Consider the following 27,321-nt stretch of genomic DNA (forward strand, 5'->3'; position numbering starts at 1 on the left):
GAGAAATCTCAAAAGTTTACAACTGTCATGGCAATACATATTAAAAACCAAAGCATCTCAGAAAATTACAGTCCCAAATTAAAGGTTAAGAACACTATCCTAATTCATTACTCATGGAATGAATACTGTACAACCACAAACTCGACAATAAATATTTTGACACTTAAAGCACTATAACTGAAATACATCCTAAAACATAAGAAACTGTAACCATCACAACGTTAGTAAAAAATAAAACATTTTACACTAACTTGGAAGAAACTCAGACTGTAGTCCACTAGAACTGTTGTCTCAAATATCTGCTTCTAGAAGACACAGATTCCTAGATTCTCACTTTATGTAAGAAATGTCCTAGAAAATTGTGTATTAACTCATTTTTTGCTTAATAAAAGTATAATTTAACTGACTAGGAAAGCGACTTTTAAAGGAAACTTAGTATGACTGCTTCCACTGGGGAGCAAGGGAGGGAGGATCGCCCGTGGCCCTGGCCCGCTTTCCTGGGCCACAGACACCCCTGTGTGTGGGGTGCTGGGGGCGCTCGGGAGGGAGTGGGGCCTAGCGGGCTCAAGCACCTTTCCCAGTGCCATTTGGAAACAAGCAGAAAGAAAAGCAGCACACGTGTTCTGAGGCAGCAACAGGTCTGCCCAAGAACGAGAGCAATGGACAGGTAACCACAAGCAGGGCGGGTGGGGTGAGATGGCCCAGATGCGGCGGCGAAGACGCAGACGGTGCTGGAGTTCCGAGGGCAGCTCCAGCCCACGAGCACACGAGAGCCAAGGGCACGGCCTACCTGTCCACACCAAGAGACACACCCTGAGAGCACAGCTGGACCTTGAAAACGACCAGAAGGGACTTAACATCAGGGAGAAACGCTCATCCTTTCCCTGCTCCGATGCCCATGGGCGCCCCCAGGAGCCACACAAGGCCTCCTATGGAGGCACTGCCTAACCACCCGCTAAGGGCACACAGACCAATGGAAAGATGGCGAAGCGAGGGCAGCAATCAGGGTGTGGTAGTCCTGGTGCAGAGGCCCTCCACCTGTGCTGAATGAACTGTTAGTTACACAGCTAGGTCTGGGAACCGCATCGCCTTCACAACACCTGCACGTGGAATTTCACACCAACACAGCCTGACTGACTCTTCTAGAACAAAGGGTACTCAAAACTACTTGAGGGTGATTTCAGAAAGTGTCCAGTCTATTCCACCCCTCACCCCAAAGTCACTGTCATTACAGTGACAAATCCTGAGTATCTGTCAAGAAGCTCAGAGAGCCATCCCGTCAGCTCTCACCTCTCTGATCCAGGTGACATCCCTCTTCTGCACTCGATGCTTTGCTGTGGCCGAGTTCAGGGGGGGTGGGGCGAGGGATTCCAGCACTGGGGGCGGGGCCGGGACTCCAAAGTGACCGCACCCCGCGCAGGTGGGGCGCCCGAGTGCTGGCTGCGCTGAGCTTCCCCCTCGGCTTCCGCCCGGGCGCCCCAGCTCCCACTATGCGGTGTGGCGACTAGCTTCTGCCCTGCTTCCTGCCTATTCCTCTGTGTTCTCTGTGTCTTATCGCCAAGCTTCTCTACCCCCAGTGCTCACTTACTTTGTTGGTTTCGCTTGTCACTGGCATTTTTCAAAGGGAGGCAAACAGGACAGTCATGTCGTGTGCAGTTCTTCCAATGAGAGATGATTTGTCGTGAAGATGCACAATGGGCAACTATGACCAGAAAAACAACGAGATGTTATTTTTCTATCCAAATCGTCGCGCTTTCAATTACACCTACATTATAAGGCCAGCTTCCATAAAAAATGATCACAAGTGTAACTGCAGCACGGTGCAGGCAGTCCTCAACTTACAAACAGGCTGCTTTCCAGGTAGTTTGTAAGTCGACTACTGAGAATTCCAAACAAAAACTTTCCAGAGAAGCAATGTTATGAATGATGGTGAACACGGTTCAGCCCACAAATGAAAAACAAAACAAAACTACTTGGCCTGAAATACCACACAAGTGGAATGAAAGGCAGAACAAATAATAATTCTGTAATGTCGCTATTTACAATAAAGAGTTTACATTACATTTAATAATGCTCAAGGATGAAACCGTCTAAACACTAGAGCTGAAGAAACATAGCGAAGCAAATGAGAGGTCTGTGGAGACCCTGTGGGGGCCCGGGCACTTCTCAGAGCACTGGAGACGGCAGCTGTGGCCGGTCCCTCTGTCTCTGTCTTTGCTTCCACTTCTTCCTAAAGGTCCAGCACGACCCTCCTCTGCTTCTCCATCAGGACAGGGTTACACCCGGGACTCACGAGTGTCACAAGGGGAAGCAGGGAGATCAGGGAGACTCTCCCCAAGGTTAGGAGCACAAGTGAGAAGAGACAGAAAGAGGATAAAGATTAAAGGGAAGCAGAACCGTTAGTGAAGGGAGGCTTCTTCAGGAGAAGTGGGGTGTCTGTGTGAAGACCAGAGCGGGGACACGTGCGTGCATGGTTCTCCCCTCTGGAGAGGAAGGAAGGTGGCAGGGGTGGGCAGTACACATAGGTCCCCAGGACAACCGGGCCAGGAGCCCGGTGAGCCAAGACAGAAGGGTGGAGGGGCGCAGCAGCGGCCCTGGCGCCTGGGTGCATAAAACGGCCGCAAGACAGACGCTCTAGGCTTGGGGAAAGGCAGGCACAGGCAGGTGTGCGCACTACCCTGTGAGAAAGAGAGCTCGATCTAGACGTGTGTGGCGAAGGAGTGCTCAAGAGGGGACACAGGTCTCCCGTGACAGAGGAACGCAGCAAAGAACGAACACAGGGCACAGCCCCACCAGCGAGAGTTCACGGGACGTTGTAGAACCACTCCGCCTTTCTCCTGGGCAGGCGAGCGCCTAGAGGCATTTGACTGGTCAGCACACGGGGACGTGGGAGGTGGGAACCTTATCAACAGGAGAGGTGCCAGAGAATACCAGACAAGTCCACCCTTGGCTCTGCCACCAGGACCTGAGCAAACGGCACTTACCTTGACAAGCCTTCCCAGCCTGACAATGCGTCATGTGATTCAAGACGTTTTTCATGGTTCGACAATGTGGGAGTGAGCAGGCCCGGACCTCTCCGTTGGCTTGTTCTCGCCTCTGACATTTATGAGCGTGAAGCAGTAGGACCAGCTGCTGCTGTATCAGTTTGCGTTTTTCAGGATCTGCAGTGGGGCCCGTTGCAATTGCCTGTGTGGGTACAATTCCCACTGATGTTTGCATCTGAGACTAAAATAAAACAAATTAACACAAACATTTTAATAAGCTTTCAGAGTTCCAATTCATGTTCATTAACTATTTTTTCAAACTAAGGGTAAAGCTGAGTGATAGTTTAGGCCACAGTGAGAATGCAGCTGGTGAGGTTCTTTAAATTCACTGGCAATTTATCATGCTACAATACATACAAGTGCAGGAAAAGCTGTTATATTAGGTTGAACCATATGAAACTATTGTTTCTCTAAGCCAAATGACCAAACGTTGGCAATTCCATAGGATTCAACCTAATAAAAAGATCGCCAAGGCCTGACCAATTCCAACCCACTGAGAAGATCTGACGGAGCAGAGAAATCAAAGCCACCCTGCAGATTTCTAGTCTTCTGACCAGAAGGACAATACCTGCAGCATTCATTACTTCTAAAAGATTAAGACAGCATTTATCTTGAATACAACCATCCTGTACAACCACTAATGCTTTGCATTCCATTAAAATTTCTACTCAGACATCAGACAATATTTTTTCTAGGTATTTGACGATCTGCTAAAGATATAGAAATAGAGCTTAGTTACTTTCATCCTTTCAAAATAGTAGGCCAGATCAGCCATACCTCTTAACTGCAAAGAACACGGGAAAAGGAACCTGTAGAACTTCTTACTTTTTACCAACTACCAATATTTTTCAGAAATTTACTAAAGAAACTTTGAAATAAGAGAAATGTAATGTTCCTAACATGCAACAATATAATCCATATTTCAGGGATTTTCTGATCTATTGCTCTGATTACATCACACCTCTGACTTCATTTTACAACACCTAGTGCCTCCCACGAAGTACAATACAGCTCTGATTTTTCAAATGAAGAATCAAAACTATATACATTTGCAACTAGGAGAACACCAAGTAAAAACATATTTCTTTATGAACCAAAGTTCATTGTAAAAAGAGTGTTTTGTGTTTTGGCTTTACCTTGATGAGAACTCATAAAATAACTATGTAGAAAAGCTATCTGGCTTCACTCAAGAGCACAACTCCTAGAACCCTAACCAGGAACGAAAACAAAAGCAAAATTCAAGCCAAGAGGCTGAGTGTACTGAGTGGAGAAGCACTTAACGCCTGAGGGAAAACAGCCTCTTTCCCTTATGTCTATTTCCGCGATTATAAAAATGTGGAAAGCAAAAGAACTAAGGAAATACTTAACACCTGCAATCTTGAGAGCCAGGAGTCCACTGCGGAAGTGCAGACAGGTTTTTCTCCTCCCAGTCATTTTTGTATGTATGAACCATGACCAATAGTTTTATTTATATAAATTTGGCTTGGTATTTATTCTGGAGAAGGGAATGGCAAGCCACTTCAGTATTCTTGCCTTGAGAACCCTATGAACAGTATGAAAAGGCAAAATGATAGGATACCAAAAGAGGAACTCCCCAGGTCATTAGGTGCCCAATATGCTACTGGAGATCAGTGGAGAATTAACTCCAGAAAGAATGAAGGGATGGAGCCAAAGCAAAAACAATACCCAGTTGTGGATGTGACTGGTGATAGAAGCAAGGTCCGATGCTGTAAAGAGCAATATTGCATAGGAACCTGGAATGTCAGGTCCATGAATCAAGGAAAATTGGAAGTGGTCAAACAAGAGATGGCAAGGGTGAACATCGACATTCTAGAAATCAGCGAACTAAAATGGACTGGAATGGGTGAATTTAACTCAGATGACCATTATATCTACTACTGCGGGCAGGAATCCCTCAGAAGAAATGGAGTAGCCATTATGGTCAACAGAAGAGTCCGAAATGCAGTACTTGGATGCAATCTCAAAAACGACAGAATGATCTCTGTTCGTCTCCAAGGCAAACCATTCAATATCACAGTTATCTAAGTCTATGCCCCAACCAGTGACACTGAAGAAGCTGAAGTTGAACGGTTTTATGAAGACCTACAAGACCTTTTAGAACTAACACCCAAAAAAGATGTCCTTTTCATTATAGGGGACTGGAATGCAAAAATAGGAAGTCAAGAAACACCTGGAGTAACAGGCAAATTTGGCCTTGGAATCCAGAGTGAAGCAGGGCAAAGACTAGTAGAGTTTTGCCAAGAAAACACACTGGTCATAGCAACACAAGAGAAAACTCTTCCAACAACACAAGAGAAAACTCTACACATGGACATCATCAGATGGTCAACACCGAAATCAGATTGATTATATTCTTTGCAGCCAAAGATGGAGAAGCTCTATACAGTCAACAAGACCAGGAGCTGACTGTGGCTCAGATCATGAATTCCTTATTGCCAAATTCAGACTTAAATTGAAGAAAGTAGGGAAAACCACTAGACCATTCAGGTATGACCTAAATAAAATCCCTTATGATTATACAGTAGAAGTGAGAAATAGATTTAAGGGCCTAGATCTGATAGATAGAGTGCCTGATGAACTATGGAATGAGGTTCATGACACTGTACAGGAGACAGGGATAAAGACCATCCCCATGGAAAAGAAATGCAAAAAAGCAAAATGGCTGTCTGGGGAGGCCTTTCAAACAGCTGTGAAAAGAAGAGAGGCGAAAAGCAAAGGAGAAAAGGAAAGATATAAGCATCTGAATGCAGAGTTCCAAAGAATAGCAAGAAGAGATGAGAAAGCCTTCTTCAGCGATCAATGCAAACAAATAGAGGAAAACAACAGAATGGGAAAGACTGGAGATCTTTTCAAGAAAATTAGAGATACCAAGGGAACATTTCATGCAAAGATGGGCTCGATAAAGGACAGAAATGGTCTGGACCTAACAAAAGCAGAAGATATTAAGAAGAGGTGACAAGAATACACGGAAGAACTGTACAAAAAAGATCTTCACGACCCAGATAATCATGGTGATGTGATCACTAATCTAGAGTCAGATATCTTGGAAAGTGAAGTCAAGTGGGCCTTAGAAAGCATCACTACGAACAAAGCTAGTGGAGGTGATGGAATTCCAGTGGAGCTGTTTCAAATCCTGAAAGATGATGCTGTGAAAGTGCCGCACTCAATATGCCAGCACATTTGGAAAACTCAGCAGTGGCCACAGGACTGGAAAAGGTCAGTTTTCATTCCAATTCCAAAGAAAGGCAATGCCAAAGAATGCTCAAATTGCCGCACAATTGCACTCATCTTACATGCTAGTAAAGTAATGCTCAAAATTCTCCGAGCCAGGCTTCAGCAATACGTGAACCGTGAACTCCCTGATGTTCAAGCTGGTTTTAGAAAAGGCAGAGGAACCAGAGATCAAACTGCTAACATCCACTGGATCATGGAAAAAATAAGAGAGTTCCAGAAAAACATCTATTTCTGCTTTATTGACTATGCCAAAGCCTTTGACTGTGTGGATCACAATAAACTGTGGAAAATTCTGAAAGAGATGGGAATACCAGACCACCTAACCTGCCTCTTGAGAAATCTGTATGCAGGTCAGGAAGCAACAGTTAGAACTGGACATGGAACAACAGAATGGTTCCAAATAGGAAAAGGAGTACATCAAGGCTGTATATTGTCACCCTGCTTATTTAACTTCTATGCAGAGTACATCATGAGAAACACTGGACTGGAAGAAACACAAGCTAGAATCAAGATTGCCGGGAGAAATATCAATAACCTCAGATATGCAGATGACACCACCCTTATGGAAGAAAGTGAAGAGGAGCTAAAAAGCCTCTTGATGAAAGTGAAAGAGGAGAGTGAAAAAGTTGGCTTAAAGCTCAACATTCAGAAAACGAAGATCATGGCATCTGGTTCCATCACTTCATGGGAAATAGATGGGGAAACAGTGGAAACAGTGTCAGACTTTATTTTTGGGGGCTCCAAAATCACTGCAGATGGTGATTGCAGCCATGAAATTAAAAGACACTTACTCCTTAGAAGAAAAGTTATGACCAACCTAGATAGCATATTCAAAAGCAGAGACATTACTTTGCTGACTAAGGTCCATCTAGTCAAGACTATGGTTTTTCCAGTGGTCATGTATGGATGTGAGAGTTGGACTGTGAAAAAGGCTGAGAGCCAAAGAATTGATGCTTTTGAACTGTGGTGTTGGAGAAGACTCTTCAGAGTCCCTTGGACTGCAAGGAGATCCAACCAGTCCATCCTGAAGGAGACCAGCCCTGGGATTTCTTTGGAAGGAATGATGCTAAAGCTGAAACTCCAGTACTTTGGCCACCTCATGCGAAGAGCTGACTCATTGGAAAAGACTCTGATGCTGGGAGGGATTGGGGGCAGGAGGAGAAGAGGACAACAGAGGATGAGATGGCTGGATGGCATCACTGACTCGATGGACATGAGTCTGAGTGAACTCTAGGAGATCGTGATGAACAGGGAGGCCTGGCATGCTGCGATTCATGGGGTCGCAAACAGTCGGACACAACTGAGCAACTGAACTGAACTGAACTGAACTGGTATTTATTCTAGGTTCTGCCCCGCATCAGCAAGTTGTAGCATGATGTGTAGTGAACATGTGGCTGTACGTTCATTTATCCAAACTCCAATGACTGGGCATACACTGTAGCCACTCCTCTTTTTTCTGACACTTTAAAATAAGGCTCCAATAAACAAACAGCCTGTGACTATGCCCTCTGCAGCATTCAGTACCTACGTTAAATGATTCTGCATCGATTAGCTCATTTCCATGGACTACAAAGTCCAAGCGAAAATCAACAGGAACAGAAGAATATGGGAAATGTAAGATGATACCTGGTTAGGTCTCTTTTGCATTTACAAAAAATTTCAAACATGTGGAAAAGTAGAAAGGAAAAGATACCATTATCACATATAACCAAATGAAGGATTCTTTAATATCTTCTAACATGTAGTCCATACACAAGTTTCTCAACTTGTCTCCAAACAGTCTTTTAGAGTTGGTGTGCACAGATCAGGACCCATTTCAGGCCCACACCCTCCACCTGGTTACCGTCTTTAAGGTTCTTCGTCTCCTGCTACCCTCCCCTGCCTTTACTTTCTCACAATACTGATGTCTAGAAGAATCAAGCCAGTTGTCCTCCTGTCATTTCTTAAAATACAGAAATACTACATACAAAATAAACAAACGTAAAAAGAGGTATCATATAAAAACCTGGTTAAAAAAAGTCTCAATCTTAGGATTAAATTATAAGACTTTTAAAGTCATTAAAAATTAACACATTATTTCTCATCTGCGATGTTCTCAATCACACATTTTGAACTGTATCTGATGGTATGTTGAAACCTCAACATGTGGAAATACAGCACGTTCAAGTCTTGGTCTATTCTCCATCTACATGCAGCTATTTAGTAAGTCTACACACTGTTTACACATCTCAAAAACAAACTGGAGGATGAAGCTGAGTCACCAGCAACATGAAGCAGACAAGTCTCGTGTCCCTGGGTTAGCCTTCCCCATGTAACTCCACCAGCTTGCATGAGGCTAGTCCAGGTTACGAAGTGCTTACAAACGTGGGGCAAATTTAATTTCCTTCTCTCTGAGGCTGGTACTCAACAAGAAGGAAGAGCTGTATGAACTTCTGCAAAAATCTGTCAGAAGCAGCCTTCAGATTCTACCAACTTCCCAGCTCAGTCCCCACTGTTCAGGCGGGAGAAGAGAATTAAAAGAAAAATGCTTAGACAAGAACCTCCATTTAAACATACAGAACAACATTTGCAAATTCCCCCAAAAGTACTTTATAATTTTAGGCAACTTTATTTTTTGCAATAACTAAGAATATTTTGGAAAACGGTAAAAATGAAGGAGGACTCTATCTTGCCATAGATTCTTAGGTATGTAACCAAAAGCAGAAACCATGGTAATGAAAAAAATAAACTAGACTGCATTAAAATTAAAAGCTGTTAAGCTTCAAAAGACACCATCAAGAAAGTGAAAGACAACCCAAAGAATGGGAAAAAACATCTGCAAATCACAGATGTGATAAGGGGCTTATATCTAAAACACTCAAAGTACTCTTAAAACTCGATGATTTAAAAAAAAAAAGGAACCTAATTTTTTTAAATGGACAAAGTATACGAAGAGACATTTTCCCAAAGAAGATATACAGAGAAATGCATGAAAAAACTGGTATGTTTACTGAAACTTGAAACCCATGAAAAAGCACTCGATACCATTAACTATCATCAGAACCACAGTGAAGTACTGCTTTACACCTGCCGCATAGCTACAGTTTAAAAACGGACAGTAACAAGTGCTGATGGAGAAGAACCTGCTCTCTCTCACACTCTACTGGAGTGTGTGTGAATGGGTGAGCCACTTGGGAAACCACTCTGGCAGTTCCTCAAAAGGTTAAACCTGGAGTTACCATCTGGACCAGCAATTCTCTGAAGCATACACCCAAGAGAGCTGAAAACATATGTTCACACAAACACATGGCCACTAATGTTTGCAGCAGCAAGACTCCTAATAGCCAAAAAATGGAACCAACTTAAACGGTAGAGATTGGAAAAACATGGTATATCAAAAAAAGGATATAACCCAACCACAAAAAAGGAAGTACAGTACATGCTACAACATGAATGAACTTCAAAAACATTGTGCTAAGCAAAAACACCAGTCACAAACAACCACATACTGTATAATTCCATTTCGATGAAATGTCCAGAACAGGAAGATCCACAGGGGCAGAAAAGAGATCAGTGGCTGCATCCGGCTGAAGATCTCGGGGAAATGGGAGGAACTTGCTAACGGTACAGACTCTCTTTTTGAAACAAGAAAATGTCCTAAATTTGAACATGGTTGGTGATCGCGGCACAAAACACTAAATGCCACTGAACTGTGTGCTTTAAAGAAGGGAACTGCACGGGAGAGCAATCGTATCTCAATAGAGCTGTTTTAAAATGACTTCTATCTCACGAATTATCAAAGAAACGAAATTAGAACGAAGAAGCATCTTTCACTTATCAATGTGACCACGATAAAAAAATGAAAAATGTCCATTCCTTTTGATCCAGTGGTTCTACATCTTATAATTTATTATTAGGGAAGTAGCCGGACTAGTGTGCTAAAATCTGTGTACAAAGACAGACAATTTGATTAAATTACCGAATACTGGAAATTTCCCTAAATGTCTAGAAAAGATAGACCAATTAAGAAAAATTATGGCTATAGACCTCATGAAATCAGATGCAGGCATGAAAAGTAAGGGGGGACCTGAGGACAGCCTAGTCAAAGCCACATGGAATACAAAGGCCTGGAGCCAAGCCCCAACCAAATCCTTGACCCACCAAGCATTGTGAGATAGAATCACTGTTATCTGGGGCAACTAGGCCCATGCCCCACAACTACTGAGCCCGCTTGCCCGAGAGCCTGCGATCTGCAACAAGGGAAGCCGCTGCACTTAGAAGCCCACACGCCACGACCAGAGAGCAGCACCTGCCTGCTGCAACCAGAGAAAGCCCGCACAGCAACGGAGACCCAGCTGCCTGCTGCAACCAGAGAAAGCCCGCACAGCAACGGAGACCCAGCTGCCTGCTGCAACCAGAGAAAGCCCGCACAGCAACGGAGACCCAGCTGCCTGCTGCAACCAGAGAAAGCCCGCACGGAGACCCAGCTGCCTGCTGCAACCAGAGAAAGCCCGCACAGCAACGGAGACCCAGCTGCCTGCTGCAACCAGAGAAAGCCCGCACAGCAACGGAGACCCAGCTGCCTGCTGCAACCAGAGAAAGCCCGCACAGCAACGGAGACCCAGCTGCCTGCTGCAACCAGAGAAAGCCCGCACAGCAACGGAGACCCAGCACGGCCACAACACGCACACAGACCCCAGAAATAACGCAGACCCTCACGCTGCCAGTGAAGTTAAATGGAACATATCAGGCTACAGAAGAAAGCTATTAAAATAGTACCATAAAGTCATTCAGCTTTTCCTTATCAACTTCATGCATTGTTTGAATGTTTTACAAGAAATGTCTACTATTTTTATAACAAACAAGAAAAGAAATCCCACTTTGGGAGGAAAATCAGAAGAATCAGTAGAAAACAATGAACAATTAAATATTAAAAAAAAACTGTAACAGTCCTACAAAGTGGTACAGGCCTTCATAAAAATATATAAAGCAGTGGTTCCTAACTAGTCCCCAGTATAACCTCTTCAAATACAGATTCCCCACTCTTGCCTCCCAGAGACTACGGTTCACAAGATGGGGGTTGGAGGGGCGGTGGGGGCAGAGGCGTTTGTATTCAAGTTCCACAGAGGAGGCTTTCTTACAACAGCTTTATACTTCTTAAAGGTTTTCCAAAATGAACACGGATGCACTTTACAGTCACAATAAAAAGAAACATTTAGGAGAGACACTCACAGGTGATTCTCATGCTGCGGCAGTCATGAGTACCGTGAGTGTGCCTGGGCCAGACCGCCGTAACAGCGACCAACAAACTAGGCGAACCACGTGATACACACGAGCCAAAGCAGACAGTGCCGACGTCAGTCCTCAGTCTCCACTTCTCAAGGACTCGGTGCTGGGTGCCCAACAAGCAGCAGCTCACTTAATGCCCACCCCCGGCCCAGGGAGGCCTAATGCAGGCCCGTGCAGCCACACAGGCGCTGGTGGACCGGGGGGAGATCCCACCTCCTTACTCTTCTGCGCTCGCCTTGTCAGACGGCTGCCCACCTTGCCTCATAAAGCATTTGAAGAGAATGTAGCAGAAAAACTGAGGGAGGTGGGAGGGGGCTTTGGGTGGGGGACACACACACCTGCTGCTGATTCATGTCGGTGTATGGCAAAAACCACCACAATCCTGTGAAGTAATTAGGCCCCAATTAAAATAAATAAATTAAGTTTTTTAAAAAAGAAAAACTGGCCAAGGACAGGAACTAAACAACTTGAGAAACAAAAACATACTAAACACACGTACTTTCCTTCTTACGAGTAATCAAGAAATGCAAACCACAATAACTGGACACTGTCTCCTCCTGTCAAAGGACCGAATGATAACCCCCAGCCTTGGGAGCATCATGGGATACTAGTGACCTGCTTCCTGGCTTTTGTTGGAAGGCAATACAACAGTATCCATCACAAGCTTTACAATTCATGCAATACATTTTGGTAACTCCCATCAGCTCACATGCAATTCCTAACGGTGGAAGCGGAAGGTTACCGGGGAACAGGAGTCACAGTGTTGCCATCACGACCCACTGCCTGTCAACATTCTGAACCATGAGTAACAGCAGGTGAACATAAAGTGTACAACCCAAGGGCTGTGGAGAGCACAGCCCACTCACCCCATCTCATTGCTAGATCTTTTGTTCTTTGCATGTATCTTGCTGGCACCATAACTCAACCGTTATTTCAACCCCTGTCCATTAAACGGCTGTGAAAGGCAAACATTTTACGTTTATTCTGGTGTATTTCTTAATTGTAAAGGAGCTTGCTGTATTTTACTAGATCTGTCATTGCTGCATGGGTCTGAGTAATCAGCACCAACCTCATCTTTTTAAATGCCCTTTATCCTAAGGACAGGATCACAGATGTGCACAAGGAGTATGTGTAAAGTTTATCCTGGATTCTTTCTAGAAAAAGAAGTTATTTTTCATGACGTATCCAAGTATAGATTATAATGTCTGCAAAGGACTCTGCAAACAGTAAGAAGCAGAAAGGGACAAGTCAGAACGGTGAACGAAAGTGCTTTCTCTGACCACATGACCACCGCCCCCCATCTGCAGGGCTGGGTTCCCACAGACAACCGTTCAGATCAGCCTGGCCCAGACCTTCCACAGAACGAATGCAGTCCAGACCCCTACTTCTCTGACATCCTCCCCTGACCCACCTGGAAACTTTACTTCTCCCCAGTCTCCACTTAAAAGTCAGGAAATGACACCGAAGCGAACCCCAGGTGGGACAAAGGGTTGTTCTGCAGTATCTGCTTGTTCTGATTCCCTCAGAAGGACCCTAGAACAGCTGGTTACACAAAGCTCTGCAGTCATAAAATAGAGAAAATGCTCATTAAATGTACTCCGCTATCAAACCAGGAAGAAGCGATAATCACCTGAGATGATAAAGATCAACTGGTAAGAAACAGAAGTTATTTAGATAGAATAATGTTTCTGTGTCTTCTTTTTGTTTGGTGTCTGCTGATTTTTTAAAAATAAGATTACCTAACAATTTAAGATTTAAATTCAATAAAGAAACAACTAAAAATGATCAAGGTGGACCAGAATGATTTCTAAGCAATCTTCCAAATCAGAAACACTGATTTCACAGTGGAAAAAACGGCTAACTCAAGAAAGAAAACTCATGGGCGAGAGAGCACAGGACAGACAGCTGGACAGACCCACTCTCTGCCCTGCCCCAGCGCCACTCCTGTCCACCTGGAGAGTCGGTCTGTCTCGGGGGCTGCATGGTCAAGCACACCTGTGCAAAGAAACCTCGAGGGTAAAAGCTGCTGGATCTACTCCAACAGCCAAGCGGACAGGCCAACCAGATCCACACGTCTCAACTGACTTACGAGGTCTTACGGGCATCAGGCCCCGTTACTGTACAACCAGTCCACGGGAACTACCCATCTACTAACAACTGGCTTCCCGGGTGGCTCAAGGGGTAAGGAATCTGCCTGCCAGTGCAGGCAGACACAAGGGACGGGGGTTCGATCCCTGGGCTGGGAAGAGCCCCTGGAGGAGGGCACAGAAGCCCAGTCCAGTTCTTGCCTGGAGAACCCCGTGGACAGAGGAGCCTGGGGGGCTACGGCCCGTAAGGCTGCAAAGAAGCAGGCATGGCTGAATTGACTCAGCACGCACAACTTTCAAGGAATCATCTTCTTGACCACCCATCTATATGAACATATTCTTCAAGAATTTATTACAGTAAGTTTTTGATAACTTGGCAAATTAATCATTTGACAGACAAATTAGCTTTTGGTGGCTTAAGCCTAAGCACCATTTCAGATAATTGTGGAAAAGGTAAAAAGAAGTTTGGGAAGTTGGGGCCACACCAAGACAGCTGTGACTCTTCAGACAGACATTGCGCTCACATGTTTGGTAGCTGCGACTGTCTCCTTCCAGACCCATTAAGTGTGCTGCCTACTGAGTTCTACCTCTTAAAAAAATATTACATTAAAAAAAATTTTATATATAGGTATAATCATTTAAGGTATCTACTGAGTTCTTCCTAAAACAGTCACTTCATTTTCCACAACGCCTGGTACAGTCCCTGTATTTGCTGCTACTGGGCAGGCAGAAATTCTGACACTAGTGTGTGTACTGGGCACAACTTGTTTAGACACGAAGAACCTGCCTACTAAGTCTCTACTTTACATGAAGTCAAAGACCTGAATGTTTCTGGAGATAATTTATGCTGTTTTACCTAGAAAGCTTCACTGAAGAAAAGGCTATGCTAATTAGGCTCTAGAAAAGACATGGTTAATGGAAACTAGTCTTGGGAAGAAGTTAAGTGATTTTTTTTAGCTCCACCGGGTCTTTGTGGCTGCGTGCAGGCTTCCTCTGGTGTGGAGAGCTGGGGCTACTCTCTAGCTGCAGTGTGGGAGCTTCTCACTGCAGCGGCTTCTCCCGTTGAGGCTCTAAGAGCACAAGCTCGGCAGCTGTGGCACAGGGGCGTAGGGGCTCCGCGGCATGTGGTCTCTTCCCAAACCAGGGATCAAACCTGTGTCCCCTGCAGTGGCAGGCAGGTTCCGACCACTGGACCACCAGGGAAACCCAGTTAAATGATCCTGATTGAGTACTTCCAATACCAGTACAACCAATACAGCTGGTCTCTACTATCAAAGAATACCATAAATTATTTCTCAATTTACAGCTTTTTTAATATTTGCAACACATCATATTTTGGACTTAAGACTATGTTTCCCAGGCTAATATTTATTGCCAAAACAAAAGAGGATGAGTTTAAATAGTAGAAAGGATTTATATAGGTGCTGGTAAGAATTTTAGATGAAAAATTATTCTCCAAAGGCCCATAAACTCATCTTCTCATCTTCAAGTTACAGGTGGAGGCGATGAGAATAAGAAAGGTAAATGCCTAAAATTACAAGAACACTTGGAGGACTAATAGTGAGAAGCAAGCACTTACTTCCCAACACTGCCCCTTGTATTCCAGTTCAATTACTGAGGCATAATTCATGGCCACAGAGTGATTTTCAACAGAAACTGCTCTCACAGTGAAGAGCTGACGAGACTACTCACTTGTCATTCCAGCAAAGGATGAGAGTGCTGGAAGCTCTCTCCCTAGGCCTAGGGTGGAGGGAAACACCAGAGTGCCAGTGATTTTAGACCCTTGCGTGTGAAGGACAAGGAACTACGGACAATGCTTTACACACGTGCGCATTTAAAGGGCAGCGAAAACTAGGATGAGCCAAAGACGACAACAGGGAGAGACGCTTGGGTTCATGAAGCTCAATCAGTTCAAGTCTTGATTCCTCAGTGATTGGAAAACTGGATATGGAAGATGGAAAATGATGAGAAAATAAGACAAAAAGGGGGAGGGAGAAAGTGAAGGTTTCTGAAGTGCTGAAGTGGACACAAAGGCTAACAAAGCAGGCCACTCTCCAATGGGCATTCAGGCATCAGGTCCCGGACACTGCAGGGGACAGAGTCTCTGGAAGCCTAATCTACACCAGAGTCACTGGAGGAGCGTAGTCCCACCACAAGAGGAAGACCAAGTCCATCTACTTGGCAATTATCCTGAACCGTCTTAGAGGGAAGCAGGTGGCACATGCTGGAACACTGAGAAAGACAAAAGTGAAAAGTCTCACCAATAACAGTGAGAGACAAAAAGATTCCTCCCCCGTCCTCTAAGAGATTCCGAACTAGGAGGACATAGGGCAGCCCAGCAGCCAGTCACTCTGATGCAGTGGGTCCGCTGACTCACTGTGAGGCAGACAGAACCAACTCCAAGACGCACAGCTTGTCCCGGAAGGGCCAGAGCTGATGGCGCGTCACCACGAGCTGCCAGCGGTGCTGCCCCCAGCTCACTCCAGCCGGACCCTCCTCTGCACGGAGCGGCCTGCTCAGTCACCCTCCCCCACTTCAGAGACCTGAACCAGCAGTTGCCTGGGGGGCCTGTCCAGAGCCTTCAGGTTCCAATTCTCTGACACAAGAACTAACACCACTCCCATGAGCTACTTTATTTTTCCTTTTGTGAGCAATTTTAACAACTTACTGACCAGAGATGTATTAATTCGTTTTTTGTTATCTGAACTTTATTGACCAGAGACATTTCAACATTCACTTACGTAACACATTGCTGACCACAGGTGTGAGTTTCTGTAAAAATCCCCCAAGCAATAATGTGTTAAATGAGCAGCACTCCTGATTATTTTCCTTCACTACAACTCTGTCTTTAAAATAAATTAATTTATTTGGTTGTGCCAGGTCTTAGTTGTGTGACACGAAGTCTTCAGTCTTTGTTGCCACATGTGGGATCTAGTTCCCTGATGGGGACTGAACCCGGGGCCCCTGCAGCAGGAACAGAGTCAGCCACTGGGCGGACCAGGGAAGTCCCTCCTCCACCACAAGTTCGGAATGGCAAATCCTCCACAATATAGTTCTTAGTTTTTCTCAAAACAACAACAAAAAACCCCAACACACATGAACTTCCTGTTCGAAATAACCCTGTCGGAGACCACAGTGGGGCACCCACAGCAGACTCCAGAGAGAAACTGACGGTGGGGGCCCTCTGGTCACCAAACCTTCTCAGGTGAGATAAACCCAGGGGTGCCCCACCTGAAACGGGGCCCCTTCAAAACAACCCCACACCCCACAGGTCAGCAAACAGCAGAATGGACAATCCGGTCCCAGCTGATACCCGAATTCCGCCCCCTTCCTGCTAACGCTCCCACGCTCTGTTATGACCGTTTCAGGTGAGAACGGCAAGAAGGGCAATGTCACTGAGGGGTCAGGTGGCCCCCGCTTCCAGAGGACTGCCCTGGGACAACTCCGCTCGGCCTGGACAGACCTCTCCTTTCAGACGGCCCATGTGGACCTTCAAGCCAGGCTACAGAAAGACAGTCCAACCTATGCCCCCACCAAAATCACTCTTCTTCATCAGTAAAATTTATATTGTTTTGAAATTCTTACATCCATGTGAGCAATCCTAGAAAACTGGATAGTGAACACATAAATTTAATAGTTATAACTCTTATTAATTCACATTATAAACAATAGCATACATACTGAGTCTTATTAGACCTAAAACTTGACTATTTCTAAAAAACATCCTGATTTCAAAGATGCTACAATGTGGTGGGGTTGGGGGGGGTAGGGGAGTGGATCTTAAAATCATGATATACAGTGTAATAATATGGTAAAAATTCTAACAACTTCAAAAATCTGTAGAAAGTTAAGAAATTACAAATAAAATGGCCGAAAGACAGAGCTGCAATGAAATCCATGTGAAAATTTAGGGAGATGTGGCATTTGCTCTTGAATGCTGTCCTGGGGATTATGGATGCCCTCAACAAGGACCCCATCTGCAATGGGAGCTCTGCGCCCTTTGGAGCTCCAGGCAGCACATCCCAGAGGGAGACCTCAGAGCGTGGGGAGCCACAGGTTTCCATGACTACGGGCCGCACAGCCCACACGCTCCCGGACCACCCACACATCTACCTGCACACTCCCCTGGCGATCTTCGGCCCTCACCTCGCTCACCACCCCAACAGTCACCATCCCCTCTCAGTCTCCTCTCCCACCTTCAGGGACATCGCCAGCCCCCCTGGACAGTGGCCACCCTACTTGGATGTCCGTCCACCTGCCTGGCCTCTTCACCTGGACGTCTCACAAGCATCTCAAGAGGAGCAAGTCTACGGCGGAACTGCGAGTGCCCTCTCCGTCGTCACCCTCTCCCCAGCCTGCTCCTCTGCTAGCTCTGTAGATGGCCCTACCACCCACCAAGTCATCTCTCGTGGTGACCCCACTCTAGTGGAGACTCTTGTCTGCTCCCCTGTCCCTACTGTGACCTGTCTCTTCTAGCCTGGACCGCTGCAGCGGCCACTGCCACCCACAGCCTCCCTGAGATGGATCCGGCTGAGCCCCCAGTAGTCACCTCATACCACTTCCCCCTCATCCTTCCCTGGACTTCCGCTGGCTCCCATACAAGCCATGCTCTTCCAGAGCCCTGGGGTCTCCATGGCTTCTGCTCACCCTCCCGAACTTGCCCTTAAACCCCATTCTTGGTGCAGCTCTCTCTCTGATGGTTCCACCTATGGAGGTCCCCGTGTCAACCTCAACCTCTGTGTGCTACTCAGACCTGCTTGGGCAGTCTGTCTTTGATTATTTGTTTTCCATCACCACCGCTGCCCCCCACCCCCGCAATTCCATGGGGGCGAGCTCTACATCACTCACAGCCACATTCCAGATACACCTGGGCTCAGAAAAGGTGCTCAACAAAAGCAGCAAATTGAAAGACTGTCCGCACCCCTGGCTTCCTCTGCACCCCCAGTGATGGAGAGGAGACAGGCACGAGCCCCTTGGCCAAAGACCGAGTGCCTCAATGGCTCCACAGAGAGCTCAGCCAAGGCACCGGGTGAGCTGGAGTCACAGGCCCGAACTCACCCAGGCCGCACACAGAGCCTCGCTGGGTTTTACAAGGTCACTCCAAAGCATGACAAAAACCACAAGTACATTCAAGGTGCAAATTTTTCTATTTTTTTTTTTTAAACTAAAGAGACCTAAGTCTTTGGTAACTGCTTCCTTCCTGCAGACAACAATCTCTGAGCTCCAACAGGCCGGATACAATTTAGAAAGTTCAAGGAAGACCACCAAATATGTTTTGAGGAACGGATGTAAGTGATATAAACACCCCCAAAGAGCTCAGAGCCCCTAAAACATGAGGGCTAGGACCACTGAAAGAGTTCTGGGCCTTGCAGACAACAGGCTACAAGCCCTGAATAAACTCAGTCAAACACTCAGCCTCCTCATCTGTACAATGGGAGGTGAATGATGTCTTTCAAGAGGCTGTGAAAGAGTAACGTAGAACACACAATGAGAAAGCACTTGGATACCAGGCAAGTGACACGCCCTCGCACCCTGCTCCTCTGACGGTCCCCGCCAGCACCTGTGCGCACCCAACAACGCGAAGGCTGAGGCTTCAGATATACATGCTGGCAAAGCTCTGGCGCCTCATGGGTGAACGTCTGAGGACCTTACTCCGAAGACAACAGCTGTGCGTCACTTCCCGGGTCCACCCAGGTCCCCGTGGGAAAGCAGTGGCTAGGCTGGCACAGACCAAGGCACTGCCCCAGTTCACCATGCTGTCCAGAGGGGCCCAAGGAGAGGGGTGGGGTCGGGGGAAGAGCTGGTCTCATTTGTTCACTTCACAGACAGAAGGATGAGATTTTATCACTACTGCCTCCCCTAACCGTTCTCCAGGGCAGGGGCTTTCAACTGGGGCTGGCTGGGGGTGGTGGGGGTTAGGCAGGGAAAGGAAGGGAACGGGGGAGGGCTGGGAGCACTGAGTGGTGAAGGCCAGGGATACTGCTAAGTATCCCACAACATACAGCACGGCCCGCGCAACTGAGAAACCTCTGAAGTGCCAGCAGACAGAAGCCCTTCCACAACCCAGAGCTCCAGGCCATGCGCAGGTGGAGAGAGAAGCTTCTTTCCCATCTGGTCTGATCCTGCCCTTGATCAGTGCACCAGTCCCGGGAATTCAGTCCCTGGAGCCGCAGAGCTGGGCAGAGGACCACAGGGAAGGGTTTCTGCCACGAGACTGTGCGTGAAGGACAGAGGGTGAAAAAGTGGGGCTGGAGAAAATTTTAAAGAAGAAAAGGGAGGAAAAAGTTGGGTCACAGTTTCCCAGACGAAAAACACAGGATGTCTGTGAAAAGCTAACGCTTTTACTCCCGAAGCCAAAATGTGCTCCAGGTTCCTGAGCAAACCCAGGGGACAATCAGCAGCACTGAAGTCCACACGACTGTCCCCCAGTGAGGACTGTGGAAGGCAAGGCCAGGGAGAGCGGGGCTGGAGGGTGGGGCGGGGGGCGCATGGAAGAAGCAGTGGGCTTTGCCTTAAGTTCTGGATCTGCCTGGCTGTGAACAGAGCAATCCTGGCCACACACAGTTACTGGAGGGAGAGAAGCAGACCCAGGAGAGTCACAGAGATGCCGACAAGGAGAAGCGGTCAGAACTCGGAGCAGCTTGAGGACAAGCCTCATCACTCTTCCTCTCTCTTGTTTTAAGATGTGAGAATGTGGCAAACAGAGCAAACCTGATCAGGACACCTCAGTATCACTCCACTTCCTGATTTTTATCAAAAAGAGAAAGAGACCTAGCTCTTTCTGCTTCCAACAACCTCCAGACTCCTAAGTACTATAAGTACTTAGTTCTGGCAAACTGTCCCAAGTTACAGAAGATGCTAACATCCAGGGAAGCAGGTGATAGTGATAGAGGAATTCTCTGGGGTATCTTCACAACAAATACTTCAAATTACAGTTTTTAAAAAATCAGAAGACAAGAACCACCTTTTCTGAATATAACCCCCAGCTTTCTTCTGAGTCAGCCCAGATGGCTCCGCACAGCTGCGTGGCTGGCAGCCCCGGGGCTGGCCCAGGGAAGGGAAAGTGGCTGCTGCAGGCCCTGACCCCGCAGCAAAGGCACATCAGAGGCGCAGCGGCCACGTGTGCACAGTAAGGTCCGACAGAAGAACACACTTCCCCTGAGTGGCTGGACCTCAAGCGATTCCATCTTGCAGCACAAAGGAGCTGTTTCCCACTGATCCCTGGGTTAGTGAGATCGAGAGTTACAAGGACAGTTTCTATTTTATACGCAGGAAATCTCAGGGAGAATGAAGACACGTGAAGCCATCTGTCAAGTCAGACAGCATACACACGTCTCAAGACAAGGCACAGTTCTCTGAGATAAATGTCCTTCATTTGACTGTGACACAAATTGATGGGCTTCTACTGACAGCCTCAACCTCTGACAGACAAGAAGTGTAAAAAAGCCAAAAAACCCCATGTCCCCCATTCTCTCAGCTCTCCTATTGAATCAGAGGGTGACTCTGGAGGAAAGTCAAAGAGACTCATGAACCCCTCCCTGCTGGTAGGGAGCACGGGGGACTAGCTGAATCATCTTTACTAGCCCCTTACGGGCAGCTCATCATAGAAACTTAAACTCACAGAGACAGCACACACACAGGAAATACGTGCTACTCTCCTATCACCCACAACACACTTCTAGCTTCAGATCTTCACTGTCGCACGATAAGAATCCACACACCGAGCGCCCACTGGAGATCCACAGTCTGAGACCAAGGGCGACTCACCATGTTTGGCACGTTGGTGACTGAAGCGTTCTTGATGTCTGCGGCAAAGGGAGGCAAGCTGTTGACCATGCTCTGCTTGCTAGGCAGCTGGGGGTTCACTCCAGGGGCTCCCATCTGCTGCCCTCCAGTTTGACTAAAGGCTTGTCCAAATGGACTTGTGTTACCAGTCATTCCCATCTGAAACAGAAAGAGCAACATCAGCCGTCCTGACACGACCACTTATGAAAGGAAGGGTCTCAGAAATGTTCACTGTGACCCACTGAAGCAAAAATCATTACTTCCCTTTTGAACCTTCATTTTAATTATAAATTAAAGGTGCATTCTCAAGGTTCACAGTTAGCATTATGAACAGAGCAACTTGCTCAAAAGGCTACAGACTAAAGACAGAAGACAAGCAAAGCTGCTCCCAGCATCCCGTCTGTTCCCTCCTCCTAAACATCACCCCAGAGCCCATGCTCTTCTACCCTCACCCCTAAGCCGGACTCCCTCTCCGTGCCCCCATGCTGACTGAGGCACTGACAGTCAGAAAATCATGTGGAAACAAAACCTTTTCGAGTCACTGACAAAGGGGAGCTCCTTCAGCTCAATCCTTAACTACTCTGTAAGTAGCTTCTTTCAGCTACCACCTCCCTCAATCAGATTTAAGTTTCCATCAGTTCAAAATGCACAGTAGAAATACTGACAAAGAAACGATATAATGTCTGGGGTTTGCTTTAAAATAACCTTGTGAAGCAAGAGGTAGTGTTCCTAGAGAGTGACTGGACAAATACTGGTGACTCCTCACCCAGGGACAGGTGCAGGGGGTTGTTATACTAGCCCTTCTAATATTGTACCTATTTGGAGTTTTCCATTATAAAGTCTTATTAGTCGGTAAGCCATGTCCAATTCTTTGCAATCCCAAGGACTGTAGCGCGCCAGCCTCCTCTGTCCATGGGGCTTCCCAGGTAAGAATAGTGGAGTGGGTAGCCATTCCCTTCTCCAGGGGATCTTCCCGATCCAGGGATCAAACCTGTGTCTCCTGCACTGGCAGTGAAATAAAATAATCTAAATAGTAGACAAAGCCAAGAGTGGGGAGGATAGATTCCACCTATGCCTCAGGAAGGGGGTCAGCAACCCCCTCGGGGGGTCCCCTGCAGTCAAGAGGCCACAACCAGGACCCCTCAGCTCCAACCTCCACATGCGTGAGTCGCCACGGGGCGGCCCTGCTGCCCAGCTGCCCTCCCTGGAGAAGCAGCAGCAGAGACGCGTCACTGAGAGACGGGCTTTTCTAGCCTGCCCGTCTTTGCGCTCTCACGAAGCTGCAACAGCCCATCTGCTCCCTACTGCCTGTTCTGCTTTTCTGGGGTCCTGGTGCATCTGAGGTTTAGCAACGGGGAGGCAGGAGTCCCCCGAAGAGAAGACCACCCCCCCTTCCCTAGGGGAAAGTTTCCATTCAAGAAATCACAGCTCAGTTCTCTCCACCAACCTCACGTGGTGACTGCAGCACCAGCCCGTTCACACAGGCTAACTTAGGTTCCTTCCCTTCCCTCACCTCAGAGATGAGCGCCTCGCACAAGGCAACTGCATTATTTCTTTCGGCTCTAAAATTCTAGGTTGCAAACAAATAGATGCTCAACACAATTGAGGCTTTTCTGCTGAAATATCCACATAAAAACACAAAACCAAATGACTGTAACCAAAAAGATCTTGTCTGGCATTTTCATAGGTACTGGTGGTTTCCACACGTACCCTCACAGCTGATACTCTCATTTTTTGAACATAAACACATCCTAGCTACCATTTTTGCCCTATTTGCTTTGAGTAAACTGAAACGAATTTGAACAACTAAAACTCAAAGTCAACTTGAGTAAACTGAAGTAAAAACAAATGCTCCACAAAGCCCACAAGGAGATTCCACTTTAAATTCACATGACTTAATCAAGGAGAGATTTAACAAACTTTTTTTTTAACATAAAGGACATTTCTGATTTTCAGCTAGGTTCCTTCAGTTGTTATCTAAAACGAAGAAGAACTGAACCAAAACCCTGTATTTTCAGGAAGTGTTACACTAAACTAAGGCTACATAATGATCATTTCTTGTAGACTTTCTGCTTTAAAAACACATTTATTTATTTTGGGTGCACTTAGTCTTTGCTGCTGCTCACGGGTTTTCTCCCGTCGTGGTGCGTGGGGGCTGCCCTCCAGCTGCAGAGAGGGACTTCTCATTGCAGCGGCTTCTCTTGCTGCGGAGCACAGGCTCAGCAGCTGGGGCCCACAAGCTTAGTCGCCCCGAGGCATGGGGGACCTTCCTGGACCAGGGATCGAATCCACGTCCCCTGCACTGGCAGGTGGATTCTTAACCACTAGACTGCCAAAAGGTCTGAATTGCTGTTTTATTGCACTGTTCTCAGAGCCCCAAGAATTTGTGGAAAAAGAAGCTGTAATTTCCATTTCCTAAATTTCATCTGAAATTTCTCTATTTAGGACCAAGTATGTCGGGAGACGTGTATCTATCCGCCCTCCATGAACCTCTGCCCACAGCCAGCCAGCGTTTACTGGGTGCTGCTGTGAGCCAAGCCTGGTTCAGAGTGCAATGCGTGCAATTTCCCTGCATGCATGGAGCTCGCTTCTCGTAACCACCAATCTGATAAAGAAGAAAAATCGATGTTCTTTTGAAGTTTCTGGTACTGATGAGCCAGAATGGGCAGAGCTGGGGGGGGGCGGGGGTGTGAAGTAAAGGCATCTGTCCCTGCACAGATCCAACTGTCCCAGACAGGTCCTTCAGCGCAGAGTGAAAAGTGAATGCCAGGAGGCCCACGAGCTGCCAGAGGGGGCCCATGTGGTTCAAAGGTCATCAGGCTTGTCAAAAACATCTAAGGTGCTGCAAACACCTGCACGGTGTTCACACGCGCACCTTGCCAGGGTGAACACCTGGTAGGTATGTGGTCCGCTCGGTTGGCTACTACTGGCCTGGTGAGTCGCTGGGGCAAAGCACCAGTGCTGTGAACTCTGACAGGCTTCATCAGGAAATCTGTTCTCACTTGTTCTTCTTGGCCATCCCATAGCGAAGGAAACCTCTCAACATGGGTTCTACCCTCATGGGGCAAGAACCAAGGTGAAGTCAAGGATCAGAGATTTCAGGTAAGGAATGGCCAGCTCACAGAGAAGATGCGTTTTAAAAATAGGGGAAAATCCCACCCTCATGACACCACACTCCAAAGATGAACCAAAGTGAGTCCTTGCTACCCACGGGATCAGGCTCCAAGGTCAACCTCAGCTCCCTGGTCCAGGCCAGACCCTCTTCAACATCAGAGCTAACAGAGGCCAGGCAAGGACAGTCCTTTAACAGTCCCCCCAGCCTTCGGCCAAGCAGGCCTCCTGGTCCCAGCTATCTCCTGGCAGAGCCTGGGAGAACTGGAACGCTGCTCTCCAGTCCTAGCCTGCAGTTCTGAGTAACCCCTTTCATGTCCAGAGATTTCTAGATTTTTGATTTCCTGTCTGTATCTACTCTCCTTTGATCAGATTGAACATTCCCAAATCTAGTCACCACAGGTTTTTTTAGCATCCACACTCACGATGAAACTGTATAAATCAAGATGTTTGTCTAACTCCAATCAATAAAACCTACATATTTCTTCTAATTTCCCAACAGTTTTACTTGATAGCAACTTAGTAAACTTTATTTTATTTTCAACTGAAGTTTATCAGATTTTGGGTTAAGGCTGCTCCAAAACCGGCATATAGTCTTCTCAATAAAATTCAAAAAGTAGAACGGCAGAAACAGGCAACCGTTCAGTTAATGGTGCAATTTATATATGAACAAATTAAAGCCTATACAATAAGTATTTATATTCTGCCTCATTCAGCAACAGCCCATACATGTTAAAATATCCTTTCACTCTATTCTTCCAGAGCCCTTTTAAACGTTTAATTCAAGTTGAATCTTAGAAAACAGGAAAAGTTAACTACAGTAAGTATTGGAAAAAGACAATTTCTCCCAGAATGAAATCTAAATTAAATACTGCTTAATAAGTCTACCAAGTTTTCCCATGAAAAAGCATTCCTATGATCAAGTTTATCTATCAATCATTTGAGAACCTACTTCCTACCTGTTTATCACTTCACCAAGAGAATAAAGACACATAAACTACAGCCATGTGTCCCAGGAAGACAACCCCCAAACCTGCCCCCCCAAAAGCAGTGTCAGCACTGGCGCCTGTGCCCGCCCTAGATGGCAGGGCTCTGAAGCACGAGACCAGATGAGGAAGCCGGTCTTCAGGGCTCAGTTCAGCAAACCTGAACACCGCCTGCACACACAGCATGCAAAACAAAGACAGTGTCGGCAGCCAATTCTGGTGACGGCGCCTGGTCCATCAATCAAAAACAGCTCAAGTTCTGAATTGCTGGCCCAACAGGTGAGTGACCGCTACCCCAGAAGCAAGACAGAGCAGACGTGCTCTCTCCATTCTGCTAGACGCAGAGTGCAGACAGACTGGGAAGATTTATAATAGGACACAGCTCCGTGCAATTACTTGTCATGATAATATTTATGACAATCTAGACTAAATCTGTCTTTGGCACAAAACCAGGATGAAATGTCTTGCCTTCCTGGAATCTATGTCTGCTCTGTGTCCATGGGCCCCAGTACATAGTGGGTACTTGATTAGTATTTGGGGAGAGAACCCAAATAAACGAACATCCAAGAGACCACTACATCCTGCAGCCCGGCACGGAATAACAGAACCCCCAACATCAACACCGAGGGCGGGGGCGACGGCGGGGAGGTGTGGTCAAAGCACTGTGACCCGGTCACCGCAGCCAGGCACAGATGAGGGTCACCCCTGGGTTCAGGGGGCACTCGAGGAGGCAGAACAGGCTCCTTTCTGTCTTTTAAACAGTCAACATGAGGATCTCAGCTACTGACTGCAACAGACAGGCTACCAGTCCACTGGCCTGTGCTGAAAGGTTGAGCACAAAGAGAGCACACACTCGAAGCTGGTCTTACAGCATGAACACAGTTTTGTGCCCCGTGACAGCACCCCAGCCTGGCTGTGCAACAGCACTCTGCGCTTGCACGCCCTAGGCCAGCAAACCCCTTGCTTTGGTGTAAGGCTTCAGCCAGGCTCCAGCCCAGAGCCTCCCACCAGCGCTCTGCAACCCTGGTCCATCAGTGCCCACAGTCCCCTCTGGCTGCCAACGGCCTCCTCTGCTGACCTCAGTGTGGGAACAGATATTTTCATCCTCTATTTGTGTCAGACTATGACAACTACCAACATTATTGATAAGAACACAAGCTGTGAGCTCCCAGAGCGCACGGAGATGCTCTCCACACACTACGCTAACCCAGAGACGATCTCTGCTGCTGCCCTCACTCCGGGAATCAAGCAAGGTAGTAATTGAACAACAGAGAACTCACTCAGGCGTGAGGGGGGAGGAACCGTGGTCACGCAGGCTCCTCCCCAGCAGAGTCTCCACCACAGCAGCCAGCCAGTGTTCCCACCCGTTTGGAGGGAATGGAAACGGAGAAACTCTTTCCCTGCAGGCAGAGCCACCTCATGGTGCAGCCCCTCCTCCCTGCAACTGGCCACCCGAACTCCCCGGGGACGAGAGGGCAGGCCAGGGCCCGCCGGGCAGTCGATGCGGGGAGGGGTGCTAGGGCGGCCGCACTTGTACACATTTTGTGTGATATACGTTTCTGAAAGAAAAGATCCACCATTAGGTTCTCAAAAGGGGTCCTAAGATCCCCTAAAGTAAAAAGACACCTGCCCTGGGGAAGGCAGCTCCTGGAGTCTCACGGAAGGACAAGCTCCCCCCAGACTTCACACACCCCCCGCTGTACACAGCCTTTCCCAGGAACAGACTCCTGTCCAGAGACATCAACCGCCCACAGAACCACCACCCTCACAAATGAACTCTCCCCA

The 27,321-nt window shown here is 47.0% G+C and overlaps 1 protein-coding gene across 1 annotated transcript in view; it reads right to left on the reverse strand.

The window, feature by feature from the left end:
• Nucleotides 1-27,321, reverse strand: part of CREBBP (CREB binding protein) — a 121,234-nt gene that overhangs the window by 45,918 nt on the left and 47,995 nt on the right. Inside the window, exons 3-5 of the mRNA XM_018040244.1 lie at nt 21,422-21,598; nt 2,985-3,225; nt 1,589-1,702 (exon numbers count right to left, since the gene is read on the reverse strand). Coding sequence (XP_017895733.1) covers nt 1,589-1,702; nt 2,985-3,225; nt 21,422-21,598 — 532 coding nt within the window. The remainder of the gene's footprint in view (nt 1-1,588; nt 1,703-2,984; nt 3,226-21,421; nt 21,599-27,321) is intronic.

This window comes from Capra hircus, chromosome 25 (genome assembly GCF_001704415.2).
Source record: "Capra hircus breed San Clemente chromosome 25, ASM170441v1, whole genome shotgun sequence".
NCBI lineage: Eukaryota > Metazoa > Chordata > Mammalia > Artiodactyla > Bovidae > Capra > Capra hircus.